Genomic DNA, 16,689 nt, shown 5'->3' with positions numbered 1-16,689 from the left:
TACCTGCATGGGAAGGCGGTTTGGGAGTTAGTGTGAATGAGGGCGTACATTCCCTGCCTTTGTGGACCTTCCCTTCGCAGAGTCAAAGCCTGGCCTGAGGGGTGCCTGGGTGGCTCACAGGGTTAAAGCCTCTGCCTTCCGCTCAGGTCATGATCCCAGGGTCCTAGGATCGAGCCCCACATCGGGCTCTCTGCTCAGCAGGGAGCCTGCTTCCCGCCCGCCCCCACCTGCCTCTCTGCCTACTTGTGATCTCCGTCTGTCAAATAAATAAATAAATAAAATCTTAAAGGGGAAAAAAAAAAGCCTGGGCTGAGGTGGCCATGAGGGGAGCTGGCAGCATGCTTCCTGCAGTGAGGAGACGTGGGCTCTGTCCTGGCCCTGCCCCCCACTCCCTCACCCCCTGCCTATTCCACCCAGTGGGTAAACATTTGCCTCTAGAACTTGGGTCACACTTCTCACGCCCACTCCTCCCAGAACCTGCTCTGACTTCCAGGTGGGGTTCAAAACATACTGTCTTCAGAAACCCTCTTGTGCCCATCATTAGTCACTATGTGTGGGTCATTTTGCCTTTCCCGAGGGATTCTGTGGGTCATTCTCCTTCTAGTGTGTAAGACTTTGCCTTATTTGGGAAATCATGAGTCATCAGATAATTCTGCACGACATCCAGTGGTCCATCCTCAAAGGGTAGGCGCTCAGCTAAGGTCGGCTTGCAGAAGGTAAGAGTGTGAGGTCTGCGCTAGACGAGAAGCTCCTGGGGCGGGTGGTTGGTTCTCGCGTCTTTTTATCTCTCCAGCGCCAGCTCCCCAGGGCTCTGACCATCCGTCCATTCCACAGATGTTTACTGAGCACCTGCTAGCTGCCAGAAATGGCACTAAGTAAGCTGAGAATTCAGCAGTGAGCCAGATCCCCAGTTCTAGAAGAGGAGACGGCCAATAAGGAAACAAACCAAAGGAACAAATCCGATAACCACAGGCTGTGGCAAGCTTTGAAGGAAATCAACAGAGCTCTGTAATGAGTAAGGAGCATGTTTATGCTCAGACTTGAAGGCTACAAAGGAGGGAGTTAATAAGTTGCCCTTCAGTCTTCTCTTCCTATTTAATAACTGTAATACCTTAACTTTTCCTTCAATAAAATATTCAAAAGGGTACAATAAGGTGATGTGGTATGGGTTTTCCTGGTCAGTGGGTTTAAAGCCCACTAACACATCCTATCCTTAATGAATCACCATCTTTCTAAGGGTTGTGTATGTCACCTGCACTGGGGGCGACAGCCCTGGGGTCCCCATGGAGGGACAAGGGAAAAGGCGCCCCGCTGTGCGGTACTCTGCCCCAACACCAGCCACTCGAGCCCATGGGGGTCTGTTTTGTAGGTGAGCCGGCCTCATCCCAGCGACCACCCTCTCCTGATCCTCTTCATCGTTGGCGGGGTCACAGTCTCAGAAGCCAAGATGATCAAAGACCTCGTGCCGTCCCTGAAGCCAGGAACCCAGGTACGGAGGCCTCTGCAAACGGTGAAGCAGGGTCCTGAGGCACAAGCGGGAGGGTGGCCGAGGGCCCTTCGTTCGGCTTCCCAGCAACCTCTCCCCAAGCTCCATCCTGCCTTCCTTCTCCCACCCACTCCTGCCCTGTCACATTCCCCCTCCAGCTGCCCCTGGGCCAGCTGTCCTCCTGCTGGGGACACAGGGAGGAGAGCTGTCCCTTACTGTCCACGCCTGCCTCTGGGCTTCAAGGGCTAAGCTGCTCTTGTCCCCAGTCCCGATTCCTGAAGGGCCTTTATTCTCTTGCTTTTAGTTACTCAAGAGTTGTTACTCAAGGCGTGTCGTCAATGCAATGACAGATGTAGTCTCTCTCTCCTCTCTCACCTCCTGGCCGTGCCCGTTCATTCTCCCTGGAAGTGGCCTACCTCTTGATGATGTAGGTCTGTCTTTGAATCCTGCCTCTGTCACTCACTGGCCCACTGATCTGGGAGAGCAAAGCCTTCCATGCTTTCATGGAGGGAACAGGACTAGGGTGGCTCTGAGTCTTAGATCAAATAAGGGGAGGGAAGGTACTTAGCACCGTGCCTGTCCCATAGCTCTCCATAAATGGTGTCTGCCCTTCACATCAGCCATTTCTGGGCGGTCAGCTCCCTGCTCTGCACGAGGGTTTTAGCTACTGGCCTGGGGCAACAGGAACCCAAGGGGAGGGACTCCGAGAGAAGGAGAGCCCCTGCCTCTGGAAGTTCTAATCTGGCTGGGAGCACAGAGCCTGTAACTCAGTAAGACTTGAAGTCCTTTTCTGCCTGGGCTCCCCCCAAACAGGCCATGTGACAAGGACATGAGAGCAGGTGGTTTAAAGTGGGAAATGATCCCAAGAAGCAGAAGTGAGGGAATCCGAGAAGACAGACCATAGAGAAAGAAAAGCCAGAACAGAGTGCCTTATTGTAGGCAGCCAAGGCTCTGTCCTCTGGGGGCCCGAGGAGTCTGGAAGACATGCCTCTGAATTGTCCTGCTGTGAGACAGGGAGTCCAACTCTCGCCTCCCACCCCCCATTTGAGACTTGCCTCTGGGAGCTTATCATTGGCTTTTGCAAGTAGCCGGGAGGCTTTCTGTAGTATGGAGAAAGCAAAAGGATGCAGGTGCCGTGTGTTGCGGGGAAACGTGGGCTCACGCAGGGGCCCGTCCCCCAGAGCTGCATGGCAAGCAGAGGGGAGTCCGGCCCAGACATGGCACTGGGGGCACTGGTGCTCTGGCTCCCACCTGTACCCATGACTTTGCACGTCTGATTGGCCACTCCAGTGGGCCTCTGTCTCCATTTCGGCCACATCACTGCCAGAATCCAAACTCCGCCCTTGGCCGTGCCACCCTGGACTGCGCGCCCACCTGCTTCCTGTTCGCTGCCCGGTCTCCTCGAGCAGACGTGGATTCCATAAGGGCAAAAGCTGGGGCTCCCCAAGCCTGAGCACATGGCAGGAGCTCCGGAAGCCTGGTCTGCGGGCCTGATTGGCTACAGAGCAGGCCAGACCGCCCGTGAGGCAGAGAAGGCCCGGGTGCTATGGTCTCCAGACACCTAGCCGAGGAGTGGACCTGAGCATCTCGGCAGCTGCAGCAAGTCCTTGAACAGGGGAATGACCAGTCATCGGCTCTGACTGTTTCTGCTCTTACTTCCACCTGCCTTGACCATAGCTGGTGAAATTTCTGACCAAGTGGTCAATTCTGCCTCATCGAACACCCTTTCAGCCATGTCAAGGACCCATTTAGCGAGCAGTTGCCTTTTTGAGCGAGACTTTTTTTTTTTTTTTAATCAGAAAGCACACTTCCCCCAGCCCCTAACGAGGGGAACCAAATTCTCAGCACTCCAGAACAGTGCTGCGTTGTGCCACCCCAACAGACACGCTGTCCCTGCTCTAGAAGGATAAAAGGCAGCCGTTTTCAAAACCGAGTTTGACAACCCAGACCCGGGGTCTGCAGGGGCTTTGCTACAAGCCGGCCCTGGGCTCGGTCATCTGCAGAGGGAGCTGCTCAGAGAATTCAGGGCTGAAGGAGCCGCCGTGATTGCCGTGTGTCCGTGACGCAAGAAGTTCCCCCGAGGAGCTAAGGGGCCCAGCAGGACCCAGAGGCAGCAGGGAAGAACCGGGGAGGCCTTACTGACCATAGCGCCCTTCATCTCCAAGCTCCTGAAAGGAGGCGATGACCTGGATGTTCGCTGGAGTGATGCCTGCGGAGGTGGACCTCCCTTCCTCAGACCTCAGCCCACTCACACTGCCCTTGGTCCGCAGCTCCCTGGGCCCAAACCTGGGACGGAGCAGCTGCCTGCCTTTACGACGTGCAGTGGAAATGGCGGCCTTGCTGCTCTACCTGTCCGCAAAATGGCGGGCTTCCTAGTGCCATAGTCAGTTCAGACTTCGACTTCTCTGGAGAACAAAGGGGACCTGACCGAAAGGCAGAGGTTCTACTGAGTCTGTGTACCCAGCAACCCCTCAACCAAGAAGCTGACTTGGATGTGACCGTCAATGTGAACAGTTGGCATGTGTGTGCAAACACTCGTATTCTGTCTTGACTAGCCCGTCTACATGGGAACACCCCCAGTGATGGGGGCTTGACCCCTCCCCCTGCAGCCTACCTGGGTCTTGGAGGGCCTTACTGTTAGGACTCTGTCCCCTAGATAAGTCCAAATCTGCCTCCTTAGGGTCTCGCTCATTAGCGCTGGTTCCAGCTCCTGGGCCCCAAGGAATTTACAGGCAAATCAGGCCTGTCCCTCAGCCACATGTTCTCCCCTGGGTCTGCTCCTCTCCAAACCCAGGCTTTTAAATCCCATGACGTATATCTGAGAGTGACGGGGGTGGTGGCTGTCTTCAGCCTCGCTCTGTCTGTCCCTCTCATGCTCAGCTAGAACGGAGAGCCACGGCTCAGTGTGGACTGGTCAGTGCAGAGGCGGTTGGAGCCCGCTCCTCCCCATCTCCCCCATAGCCAACAAGGCCCAGCACACCATCCAAGGGATTCTTCTGGCTCGTTTTTCACAGCTCTAGGAGTGTCGACATCAATGGAGTCTACAGCCTTTTGTCTCTAAGTTCCTCAGTCCTGCCAACAAGCCTTATACATCCTGAGGGGCTCCCGCTCACCCTTATGCTTGCCCTCGCCTCAGCCAAGGAGGAATCTGCCATTTTGACTCAGGAAGGAGCACAGGGGCCAGCGGTAGTGGCGGGGGGCCAGCAGGTCACAAGGGCAGGAGAGGAGCCTCTACTGCCTCCCAAGAGCCAAATGCCTGCTTTTGGATCTTTTCTCCTTGCTCCCCTCCAAGCTCAGGACTTCAGGCTTTTTTATTATTTTATTCCCAGCAGTTCTGGAAGCCTGGGTAGTACGGTTGGTTAAGCGGTTGATTGTTGGTTTCTGCTCAGGTCCTGATCTCAGGGTTGTGAGATCAAGCCGTACATCAGCTCTGTAAAGAGCTCGGAGTCAGCTTAAGACTCTCTCCCTCTCCCTCTGCCCCTCCCTCACCTCTCTAAAAATAAATTAAAAAAAAAAAAAAAGACCCACCCAACCCCTCAAATAGAGTCAGGATTGCTGGGTGTCATGATTGTTCATTGAATGCTGAATACTGATCATCAGAAACTTTGCTTATTTATTGTAGCATAAGATAAAAGTAGCTCTTCTGGAGAATTCACCAACCTATCGATTCATTCCTGACATTATGGGCAACTAAAACGAGCCTGACTTCTGTATCAATTTCTATGAATCCACACCTTCTCTATATCTACATGGGTGCTTTGGGGACCCAAGTGCAGGAGCTACCATCACATCTACTACATGGGATTTGCTGGTTATTCAATGAATATTTGTTGAATATCTACTCTGTTCCAAGCACCGTTCTTATGCTAAGGATAGAGTAGTGAGCGAGCCAGACTCGTGCCTGCTTTCGTGGAACTTACATTCTAATAGTGAATGTCTGATGTTAAGCATGAGAACTCCAGCCAGAGAAAAGGGTGCCAGGAACACTGATGGTGCCATGGTGGGAATAAGTGGAGGGAGACATTCCCTCAGATGGCACAGGCTTCTCATGGAGAAGAATTTGAAAAGCATTCAGGGACCTGCTCTTCAAAGGAAACTCATAGAACCCACTTAAGGCCCATCCAGAAATGAATTCTCTTCCACAGAAGGTGACAAGGGTAGCATGAAACATGGACTCCAGAAACCACATCCACACCTGCTAGTGTCATAGAACTGCTGTCATACTCTAAAAGGGTGTGTTTCCTCCACATTCTGCCCCTGGTTGTGGTCAAGGTGCCCATGAGAAAAAGGGGGCAACTGGAGATGGGCCTCTGTCCCAACTACAAAAAAAGGGATCGAAGAGACAGCTCCCCTCACCGTACCCAAGCAGCCCCAACCATGAGGCAGGAAGCTTCTGGAGTGCATGTGCCTGGCACCCGCCCCCATCTCCCTTGCTGCCTGTTGTGGGGCCCCATGCCCAGAAGGCTCTGCAGGCTGAACTCTGTGGCTGGATGGGGGCCAAGAGGCCCGCAGAAGCCTGAGATTGTGGGAGGAGAATAACAGGGAGGGACCCTCCCAGAAGACACAGGGAAAGGCTAGCTCAGGAAACAGAAGAAAGCACCGTGGACAAGTTGGCCTGCCCTCCACTGCTCTTCATGGCGGGCACATGTTCCCACCCACAGTTTCTAGCAGCTCTACATTTCTGGAGCTGTATATGTAGTGAGAATGTAATAGAGAAAACAAAGTAGGGGCGCCTGGGTGGCTCAGTGGGTTAAAGCCTCTGCCTTCGGCTCAGGTCATGGTCCCAGGGTCCTGGGATCGAGCCCCACTGAGCAGGGAGCCTGCTTCCCCCTCTCTCTCTGCCTGCCTCTCTGCCTACTTGTGATCTTTGTCTGTAAATAAATAAATAAAATCTTAAAAAAAAAAAAAAAAACAAAAAACAAAGTAGACCAAGAATATATTCATACACACACAGTTTTGCTTGGGGCTCGGGATATTTAAATCCTGGCACTAAAACCTGGCTCCGGGTTATTCTAAAATTGATCGAAAGGCCCAGGGAGAGGAGGCCAGTGATTTCCTTATTTTCTGTTTTCAGTCTAGATTTATTTTATTCTTTTTTCTCTTTACATGTATTTATTTACTTGAGAGAGAAAGAGTGAGCTTGGGAGGGGCAGAGGGAGAGGTAGACGGAGAGAATCTCAAGCAGATTCCACAGTGAGTGCAGAGCCCGACGCGGGGCTCAGTCTCAAGACCCTGAGATCACGGCCTGAGCAGAAATTGAGAGTCGGACCCTTAGCCCACGAAGCCACCCAGGCACCCTCGATTTATTTTATTACTCTGAGGAAAACATCAAGGGGGTTTTAAACTTATCTTTGTTGCCTGAATTAGCTTAGAACCTTATCATCCAAACCAGAAACTTCAGAGAAAACACAGATCCAGGTACTAGAAGGCGGTACACGTGTTCCTAGAATTCTCGTTTCGCACTGTCCTTCTCTCTTACATGAGGACACTGTGAGGTTTGCTTCTTCTTTCCCCTCGAGTGACCTCTTACTAAACAACCCCCCAAAGGGACAAAGGCGAGGCAGCGATCTGAAATGTCTCACTGGCGGTCCTTCGGGAACCCTGGCAGCGCAGTCCCCCGACCGCAACGGCAGTGTGAGAGAAAGCAAGTCAGACAGTTCGCGATGAGTTTTCCAGAAAGCTTGGTCACATCCCTGTAATGAATCCACTATCCCACGGCCTAACGACCCAAACCTTCTACATTTAACACACGTGTGAGAGTGTGTGTACACGTGTGCAAGTGGGGGTAGGCAGTGCCTCAAATACGCTCCGTGCTCGCAAAGCAGGTCACCAAGGTGAGGAGCGTGCCTGCCGGTGCCTGTAAATAGCTACTTTTACTGGGAAGAATCTCGCAAGTTTGCAAGAAAAAAGGAGAAAACCCATTTTTATCCCCTGCTCCTTTCAGTTCACAGTGTTAGAAATCAGATGGATCCGGAATCTAGATCCTGGACTGCCCTGCTTCCTCCGAGTTCGGCAGAAATAGAACAGCAAGATGCTGGCACCTGCAGATTACAGGGACGGTGCGCGGCGGCCGGGCGTGGGGAGAACGCGAGGGGCTGGCCGCTGTCAGAGCCTGCCCCGCTCCTGCACCAGCCCCCGGGCCCGCTGACACGAGAGGCTCTGGGGAGCCGTGGGGAGCCGTGGGGAGCCCTGGGGAGCTGTGCCTCACAGACGGAAGTCTTCATCAGTACCCTCGGCTGCCTGGACAAGACCCAGTTCTCTAGAAGGAATTCACTCACGCTAAATGTGCCTGCCCCCGCACATTTGATGACTGTAAAATCTTCATCTTACATCTAACAGGCCAATCCCAGACTCTTTTAAACATTTCCTTTCTCATTTTTGACCACGTTTTTGTCCCCTGTTTGGCTAATTTTTTAGAGCATATAGGACAATATTCATCAAACAATGAAGAAAGGCCTTGGTTGGGTGGGCTGAAAACCTCTGTGAATGCTCAGATGAGTCTGAAAACGAAAAGATGTGTAAGATGGGAAAATTCTCAAGGACCTTCATCTCTAACAGCGTAAATGAAGGATTTGCCCTCCTTGTGCTTCCCAAGAGGAAATTTAGACAAATCATTGAACTGATTTGAAATAGTTTTCCCAGAGCTATTTGAGCTATCTTTCATTAGAGCCTCCCGGTATGAGAAACTCCCTGCTGACCATTGCTAAACTCACTGCCTCCTTCCTTGTCTGACCGTCTTTGTTCACTCATTTCATCATTCGTGGACTCATGATACCAAGGACCCACTGTATTTCAGGCACTGGGCTCTAAGAAACAGTGGAAAGACTCAGGGAAGGCAGCAAGGAGTAGAGTGTGATACCAACAGCCAAGGGAACACACTCTGTCTTTGGGAGGGGTGGTCTTGGAAGGCTTCCTGGAGGTGGTGATACCTGAGCAGATGGTTGAAGGACCGGGAGGTCTTCAGGCAAAGAGTAGGGGGACTCACGTTCCAGGTAAAGAAGCATCCGCAAAGTTCCACCCGTGAAACTGCAGATAGTTGAGGGAGGCCAGAGGGTGCCAACTGCTGGTGAAGGGGGTAGGGTGGTGAGGGGGTGGGGTATGGAGTGCCGAACAGCCATCAGATTCTGAAGTTCTAAAATGTTCTCTCTGGAGGGTTGGGCTTACCAAAGGGGGTGAGGAGGCGGTCAGGATTTTAAGCTGATAAGTAATACAGTCTAATACAGTCAGATTTACACTTGGGAAAGATGCTCAGGTCACTCTACCTCCCCTGCACTGGCCCCAGGGCCTGCGGTGAGCCAGACAGAGGGAGCGCAAGAGGGACGGAAAGAGTCAAGGTGGGGACAATAATGAAGACCATCATATAGCTACCCCTTCCAGCCCCTCGAGAGCCTGTCAGCTGCACTAAATATTTTATATACATGTTCACATGCGACCTTCGTATAAATCATGGCAGGTGGAGAGCATTATTCCCACTTTACAGATGAGGACAGTGAGGCCCAGCTAGAGTCTGACTTCTAAGTCTGTGCTCTCACCTGCTGCACCAATGGGCAACAGTCCTTGGTCTCAGCTTTCTGGCCTCCTCAGAGCCCCTAGCTCCCTCCACACACTGCCCTGGTTTCCCATCGATTTCTTTTCAGCCCTCCCCACGCATGTCCTGGTCACCCCCTGGTTCAGCCCTCATACTTGATACCTGCCTGTTCATATCTGAGGGGCCCAGTCTTTGGATCGAGCTCAGGGGAGGTCATGGAAGCCACTGTGTCCATCAGCCGTGGCTGGCAGCCTAGCACACCATCTGAGGGATGGATTCCTTCTGCTGGGTTTTCGCTGCTCTAGAAGTGTCGTCATCAACTGAGTCGACAGTCTTTTCTCTCCAAGATCCTCAGTCCTTCCAACAAGACTTACACATCCTGGAGGCTCCCGCTCGCCCTTATGCTTGCCCTTGCCTCAGCCAGAGGGGAATCTGCCATTTTGACTCAGGAAGGAGCACAAGGGCCAGCAGTGGTGGCCAGGGGCCGGCAAGTTACAGGAGGGCCGAGAGGGTCCTCTCCTGCCTCCCAAGAGTCAACTTCTGGAGAGTGTGTGACGGACTTCTGTTTCTCTGCACACATTTTTTAAAAACATCTGAATGAGGGTTTCTTACCTTGTGGCCTATGATTCCTAGTTGAACACAAACCTCATCTACAACTATCTTCACAATCTCGTGTGTGAACAGACATGTATTTTTCTAGAAAGTTCTTAGCTTTTATCCCATTCAAAAGGAGACCTGTGACCCGATCACAAAACCACGATAAAATAGCAGCTCACAACGGCTGAGTGCCTCCTGTGCTGGACACACTCGACTTTATGTACTCCTCGCCACAAGGCTGCCAGCCTGGGCTGTTGTTCTCCTTCTAGGACATGCAGAGAATGGCTCCAAGGGAAGTGGCTTTCCCCGGGGGCACACAGCCAGTCTGAAGTGGAGCTGGGCTCTGCAGGGCTCCGATGAGTGTGCTGGCCTGGGCGCTCCCATTCTTAGCCGACTGTTGGGCTTGGCGAGGGAGACCCTCTCCAGAGCCACGTGTTCAAATGGTCTCTATGCCTCTAGCATTAGGGGGTGCTAGTATTGACTTGCTGCCCTCCAGCTCTCATCCCCTGGCGTTCAAGGACAACTGCGAGCGCAGATTGCAGTATTTCTTTTCCTGCCAAAAATATAACTTGGCTGACTTTAGGCATATATTGTTTTAGATGGTTCTCTTTCAAGAAACAATAAAATAGCTACTTGCAAGGGCTGATTTTTATTTGAAACAGGAAACTTTTTAATAGCCCTCACTTCTTTAACAAGAAGAAGAAAATCCTAAAATGCTTTCTTCTTTCCTCCCTCAACTCCGGCCCCATCTGTCTTTCCTCCGCATTGGAGTGTGGACTCTTGTTTCTGACCCGTGAGCTGGGAGTTGGTTACGTCATTGGCTTGGGTGCACCTGGAACAATGTGGCAGGGGGTGGGGACAGAAGGAGGAGACAGGGAAATGTGCAGTGTCAGCAAGCAAGTCCTGGGCAATACGGCTAGGTGAAGCCAGTTTGGCTGCCCACCTTGCCATCCCCTCTGCTTGGGCGCTGGGCTAGGACTTCCTTCTCCATTCCCAGAGTCAGCTCCTCACCCGGCCGCCTGTGCAAAACCTCACCAGCCCTTAGCCCTTACCCAGCACATCACAGATCTGAGGAATAAGTTGTTCCACTGCTACAAAGAGAAATCTACCCCAGGGGAAGGGTCCAGATCAAAGGAAGCAGGAAGGGTCACCACAGTGACAGGCTGGAGAAGCCCAAAGGTCTCCATGGACTAGAGGAGTAAAGCAGCCTTGCCCAGACCCCTTGACATGACCAAAGTGACCGGATAGGCACTTGGATGCTAGAGTCAGACTACCTGGGTTGGAATCCTAGCCCAACTATCTCCTGTGTGTCCCTGGACGCATTATTTAACCTTTCGGTACTTGATTTTCCTTGTCTGCAAAACAGGGATAATAAATGTGCCCATTTCATACGGTTGTGATGACGATTACATGGATTTTAAGTGAGATCATCTTCAGTGCGTGGCACATCACAGGAACCGATCAATGTTAGCCTATACCATCCTGATCCCATCATTGTTAGAGGTTGACTTGTGCCCCCCTCCCAAAAAAATGCTCAGGTCTGAATTCCTAGTGCGTGAATCTGACCTTATTGGAAATACATCTTTGTAGACGATCAAATTCAGATGAAGTTGTTAGGGTGAGCTCTAATCTGATATGACTGTGTCCTTATAAAAAGGGGACATTTGGACAGAGAGACAAACATGCAGAGACACAAGGAAACCGAAAGCATGAAACTGATTTTCCCTCACAGCCAGGCTAACACCTTGGTCTTGGGCTGGTGGCATTCAGAACTATAAGATAATAAATTTCTCTTATTTAAGCCACCTAACTCTGGGTCCTAGGAAACTGACACAGTCATCATCACCGTCACCCACAAAGCCATCCACCCCTTTGGTGTGCCTTCTCATGGCTCCCCGAAGGAGCAAAGGCTCCCTGGAGAAGAGAGAAACCTTCTCTCTAGCGAGGTCGAATTACTGGATCAAGGCTTCGGTATGATCGGATTCAGCTCAGCACCCACGTGGCGCATGGGCGCGGCCACTCCCAGTGCCAGCTGGCTGACAGTTCAGGAAGCAGAGCCCCACTGTCCCACAGACCATCCTTGCCTGCCTGTGCACCCCTCCTTCTACCCAGGACCCTAGGATCCAGCGGTGTCCAAGCTGCCACCCTCTGCCTTTTCTCCACAGTGCCCCACTCCATGCCTTCCCCTGGAGAAACGCATTGCATTTTATTTCTCACCCTCCCATAACCTGGGACTGGCTTCCCTAATTGTCTGCGGTGTGTTTGTCCCCTCCTGCTGGTAGGTCATCGTGCTGTCCACGCGACTCCTGAAGCCACTTAATATTCCTGAGCTGTTGTTTGCCACCGACCGGCTGCATCCAGACCTTGGCTTCTGAGCGGCTGCTAAGAGGACACCTGCCCGAGGTGGAAATACCTGTCCTGTTACCCGCCGCCATTCAAGACACACCTCCAGACCCCACGTCCTCCTGCTAATTGTGGGGAGGATGGAATTCTGGCCCAGACGTCTTGAGAACCGTGTAGCAAAGTGCTTTACTTGGACTGCAAATGGGTCTTTAAAAAAAATTGTATTTTTATTCATTTTTCTGAAGGTATCTCACTCTCAGCTGGCTTCATTCGACATAATTCCCATTTCTGCTTAACCCTCTGTTTGTGATCTTCCCAATTCACGCTACAAACTCCCGAATTCTACCTAAATGCCTGTTGGCAAGTGTTGGTAGCTTACAAGCTATTTGATCTGCAGTGGCTCAAGAAATTAGACGTGCTTTAGAATTATGAGTGTGAATAAAGTTTGGTTTCCCTTAAGATTATGTAACTGGGGAGGGAATGTTGCGAATCGGATCTGAGAGCTTGCTGAAAAGGCAAGGAAGGGAGGGGTTAGCAGCTAGGGCCCTGCTGGTAGCCTGCCTGCCTCGTAACTGGGCCTGTCATTACAAAGGGCTGCATTGTCCCCTCGAGCTTCCGCGGCTTCCACGGCAGGGTCCCCAGTCTATGTGCAACAGTAGTGAGAGAAAGGTTGACTGGAGGGCTGGTTCTGCCCATAAAAGCTTTCCTCCCCTCCCAAAGGAAGGCCCCCCTTAAGGCATCTGGTCCAGGGAGTCTAGATGAGAACCTCAACCCCTGGGACTTTTATGAGTTAGTGTTTCTATTGAAATAGAGAGCTCTCTTTTCAGTTTGTCTCACTTTTCCTTCTGGTCCTAGCAGAAAAACCTAAACCCAACTAGTGAAATTATTTAAGAACTCTGGCAAACATGAACTGCTTGGTACCCACACATTTGTAGGTGTATGGTTCATAGAAATTACTAGTGTCTCTAAAAGATGTGTGTAATGACGAGAGAAACCTGAAAAACCGTTCTAGAGTGGATTAAACAGGTGGGGGAAGTAGAATGTAAATTAAAACTCTCATGTGTCCCGGATTTTAGTTCCCTATAAAATAATGTTATTTTAATGAAAAAACTGTGAAGTTCAAAATCATTCTGAGATGCAATCAAAGTAGGTTTTATAGACACCAATGTCCTTCTTCTTCTCCTCTTCCCCCACCCCTCCTCCTTCTTCTTCCTTTCTTCTTCTTCTTCTTCTTTTGTCCAGGTATGTTCCCACCAGTGGCACTGGTAATAGAGACCCCATGTTTCTTTCATTCCCCTGATCTAGAAGTTCGAATCTGAGTCAGGGAGAAAATGGCGATGGCCTGAAAGAAATGCTAATTAAAGCAGAGATTTGATTTGATTTTCTAAAAATAAAAAGAAAAGAAGAAGAATACGCTGTTACTGTGTCACTGTGTGCATTCTTTCATTGCCACGCATTGAGGGGCACATTCTGGGCACTCTGCTGGGTTCCGGCCACGCTGGTGAGGGTGAGGGAACCAGACATATCCCTGACTCTGGGGCTCTCGCAGACGGAGCAGCTCGGGCTTCTCCTGGTCCTCTGGGCCTGTGTGAGTATCTACTCAAGGTGAAGTCTTTTTTTTTTTTTTTTTTAAGATTTTTATTTATTTATTTGAGAGAGAAACAGCGAGAGAGAGCATGAGAGGCTAGAAGCAGACTCCCCATGGAGCTGGGAGCCCGATGTGGGACTCGATCCCGAGACTCCAGGATCATGACCTGAGCTGAAGGCAGTTTCTTTTTTTTTTTTTTAAAGATTTTTATTTATTTATTTGACAGAGAGAAATCACAAGTAAGCAGAGAGGCAGGCAGAGAGAGAGGAGGAAGCAGGCTCCCCGCTGAGCAGAGAGCCCGATGTGGGGCTCGAACCCAGGACCTGGGATCATGACCTGAGCCGAAGGCAGCGGCTTAACCCACTGAGCCACCCAGGCGCCCCTGAAGGCAGTTTCTTAACCAACTGAGCCACCCAGGCGTCCCTCGAGGGGAAGTCTTACACCACACGTCTGTATGCAAAGGAACCTAAAAACCAAACTGTTACCAAGTTGTGACAAGGACACTTGTGGTGACAACGAGTACAAGTGGGAGGGCTCAGAAGAGGAGAGTCTTGCTCTCAATCCAGCGTTGTCAGAATGTTCTCCACAGCAAACCTGTACATGTGTCACACTTTTGCAACTTTCATGTATTTTTTACAAGTTAATTTTGTCTTTTAGAAAAGAATACCACAAAGCCTCTAACCCAGAATTACCCAGGAAGGAAGTCCCTGACTGTAAATGTTGTCATCTAGCCGTGGCTGGGTCCCCGAAGGCAGTCGCTGTGTGCTGGGGGGAAAGGCCACGAATTGGGCTTACAACCACCTTCTTCCATCTCTGCTGCTGGGAGGAACTGAGCTGGGCAGGCAACCAAGGGGCAGAAGGCGCCAGACATAAGAGAAAGTTCACGGTGACTCAAGTTTGTTTTGAATAAGGTAGGAGACGCGGGACAGAGCCCTGCTCCTTGAATTAAAAGCAGGAGCATAACGGAAACTTGGTATAAATCCTACAAAGGGCCTTCAACAGATGGGGATAAAGAAGGGACTCGGGAAGTGGCATGTTGGCCCCTTGACGGGGCCTCTGAAACCCTGTCTGGGGTTGCCTCCTTCTTGGGCTCAGGGCCCAGGAGTGGGAGAGGCTGAGGGAGAAACGGATCATGCTCCTGAGCTCCTTCGAAGGTGTGAACAGCGAGCGCTCAAACCCAGCGTGGGGCTCGTCAAGCCTCAGAGCCTCCGTCTGGAAAGCACGGCTCGCTCCTGCAAGGTACCTACATCACGAGACATAGACGCCCACCGTCCCTGACACAGTGGCTGGCGCGTGACGCCAAGGGCTGTGGGGTCTGACCAGGATGCCAAGAAAGTCACCTCACAAAATGGTCAAGCCTCCACAGGAGAATAAGGTCAAATGAAGAGAAAATCTAGAGGCATTTCCGGGGACCACAAGGAGAGGAGAAGATAGAGAAGGGGTAACGCCTCAGTCCCCCAGACTTCCAAGACAGTAGAGCCCAGAGGCCGAGCCAGCGGCCTTGGGTTCTCAGCCCGGGCTCTTCGACCCCACAGCTTCCTTCCCTGGCCTCAGGGGACTGTGAAACAGGACAGTCACAGGGCCTGCCTCACCGGGCTGCTGTGAGAGTGGAAATGAGGACGCATAAGGGCAAGAACACGGCACGTAAGGGCAAGCGGGCCAAGGGCACGTGAGAATCACCATGCTCGGTAGTAACCGTCTGATGACTGCTCTGGCAGGGCCTCACGTCCCTACGAGAAATTTCTCCACCAGAAACGCTGATTGCGGAGTGAAAGGTCCCCCACTAATGGATCCGTGATTAAAGGAGTGAGACTGAGACAAAGCGAAGGTCAAGCAAAGCTTTATTTCGCACCCAGCATCGAGAATCAAACTGACTGGCCAGGGCCATCTCTTGCAAAGAGGTGATGACCCTCTGCCTTACAGACTAGCTTTTAAGGGCAAAGGCCATGTGGTTGGGCCTGGCCACGCACAGGTGACCGATGAGATTGTAACACACAGAGAAAGCTGCACAGTCATGCTAGGTCACACATAAGTGACCAATTGAATTATAATTTACCCTATAGTAGACATCTGAACCAGCCTATCACCCTGGTCAGAATTGGCGCCCAAAAGGCGGGACCCACACTCCTTGGTAGCTAGGAAGACAGTATGCGCCCCCACTGATTGGATGTCTCCACCTGGCCTGACCCACCTTTGTATTTGGGCTTTGTTACCTGGGACTGGTTTCCGGGACTTGCTTTTAAGTAAGTTCCCTGGGGGGGCGGGGAGTGGTGCAGGGTCAGTTTAAGTTTTACTGCATAAACAACAAAATGACTGTTTAATCCAAGATGGAATCGCTCTGGCTAAACAGGCCCTTACACAGAGCAGCATGCGTGGCTTCTGAGAGGGGCCCCCGAGACGGACGCCCACGGCCACCACATGCAAGTGGGCCGAAGGCATTCGGGCTGCCTGGAGGTGGTATGACAGGTGGAGCCCAGTGGCAGCGCTGGTGTCCTCTCTCGGGCCTGGCTCGGAGAGTTTTCCACCTGAACTCTGGCTGGCCAGAGCCAAAACAAGCCCGCGGAAATGCACACCCTCCGCCAAGGACCTCACAGCCCCTCCGTATAAACACCGCGGACAGAGCCATAGACACAGTGCAGCAACCGACTCCCGCCTTTGCAAACCCTCCTCCCGGGGCCCGCTTCCCGCAAGCGCGGGGCCCAGCGGCCTGGAGGTGCTCGGGCCCGTGGGAATGGCTCTGCTTACACCAGGCCCCGACCGTCGCGGTGTTTTCCCAACAACAAAGAATTCCGTCAAGCTCCCCTCCAGACCACTATTATTTATTTTACCCCGGTTACCAGAAACAGAATCTCACCAACAAATAACCCGGTGTTAGGAGCGCCCCGTCCACCGTCCCTGCTTGAGAAACATGAAGAAACTCCGTCTCTCTTTTGAGGGGATCTTTAAACACAAAAGCAGATGATGGAGGGTTTGGAGAAGGGAGGTGAGGTGGCTGGGATCTTGCCACAACCAGTAATAACCCTAGTCCTGTTCTCCTCCCCCCCCAGATTAGTGAGCTAATGCGGATAGTGAGAACTTTTTAGAAAACTTCTCTCCTTAGACTTTAAGGGTGTACAGAAAACAGGAGTTTTCCGTGTATTTATGGTA

The 16,689-nt window shown here is 51.7% G+C and overlaps 1 protein-coding gene across 1 annotated transcript in view; it reads left to right on the top strand.

Annotated features, from left to right (window-relative positions):
• Positions 1 to 13,375, top strand: part of SCFD2 (sec1 family domain containing 2) — a 433,371-nt gene extending 419,996 nt beyond the window's left edge. The window contains exons 8-9 of the mRNA XM_047719274.1: positions 1,370 to 1,489; positions 11,894 to 13,375. Coding sequence (XP_047575230.1) covers positions 1,370 to 1,489; positions 11,894 to 11,986 — 213 coding nt within the window. The 3' untranslated portion in view covers positions 11,987 to 13,375. The remainder of the gene's footprint in view (positions 1 to 1,369; positions 1,490 to 11,893) is intronic.
• Positions 13,376 to 16,689: the final 3,314 nt, after the last annotated feature.

Source organism: Lutra lutra, chromosome 2, assembly GCF_902655055.1.
Source record: "Lutra lutra chromosome 2, mLutLut1.2, whole genome shotgun sequence".
Taxonomy (NCBI): Eukaryota; Metazoa; Chordata; class Mammalia; order Carnivora; family Mustelidae; genus Lutra; species Lutra lutra.
The sequence above is the reverse complement of the archived record's forward strand: the minus strand, read 5'-3'. Positions and strand labels throughout refer to the sequence as shown.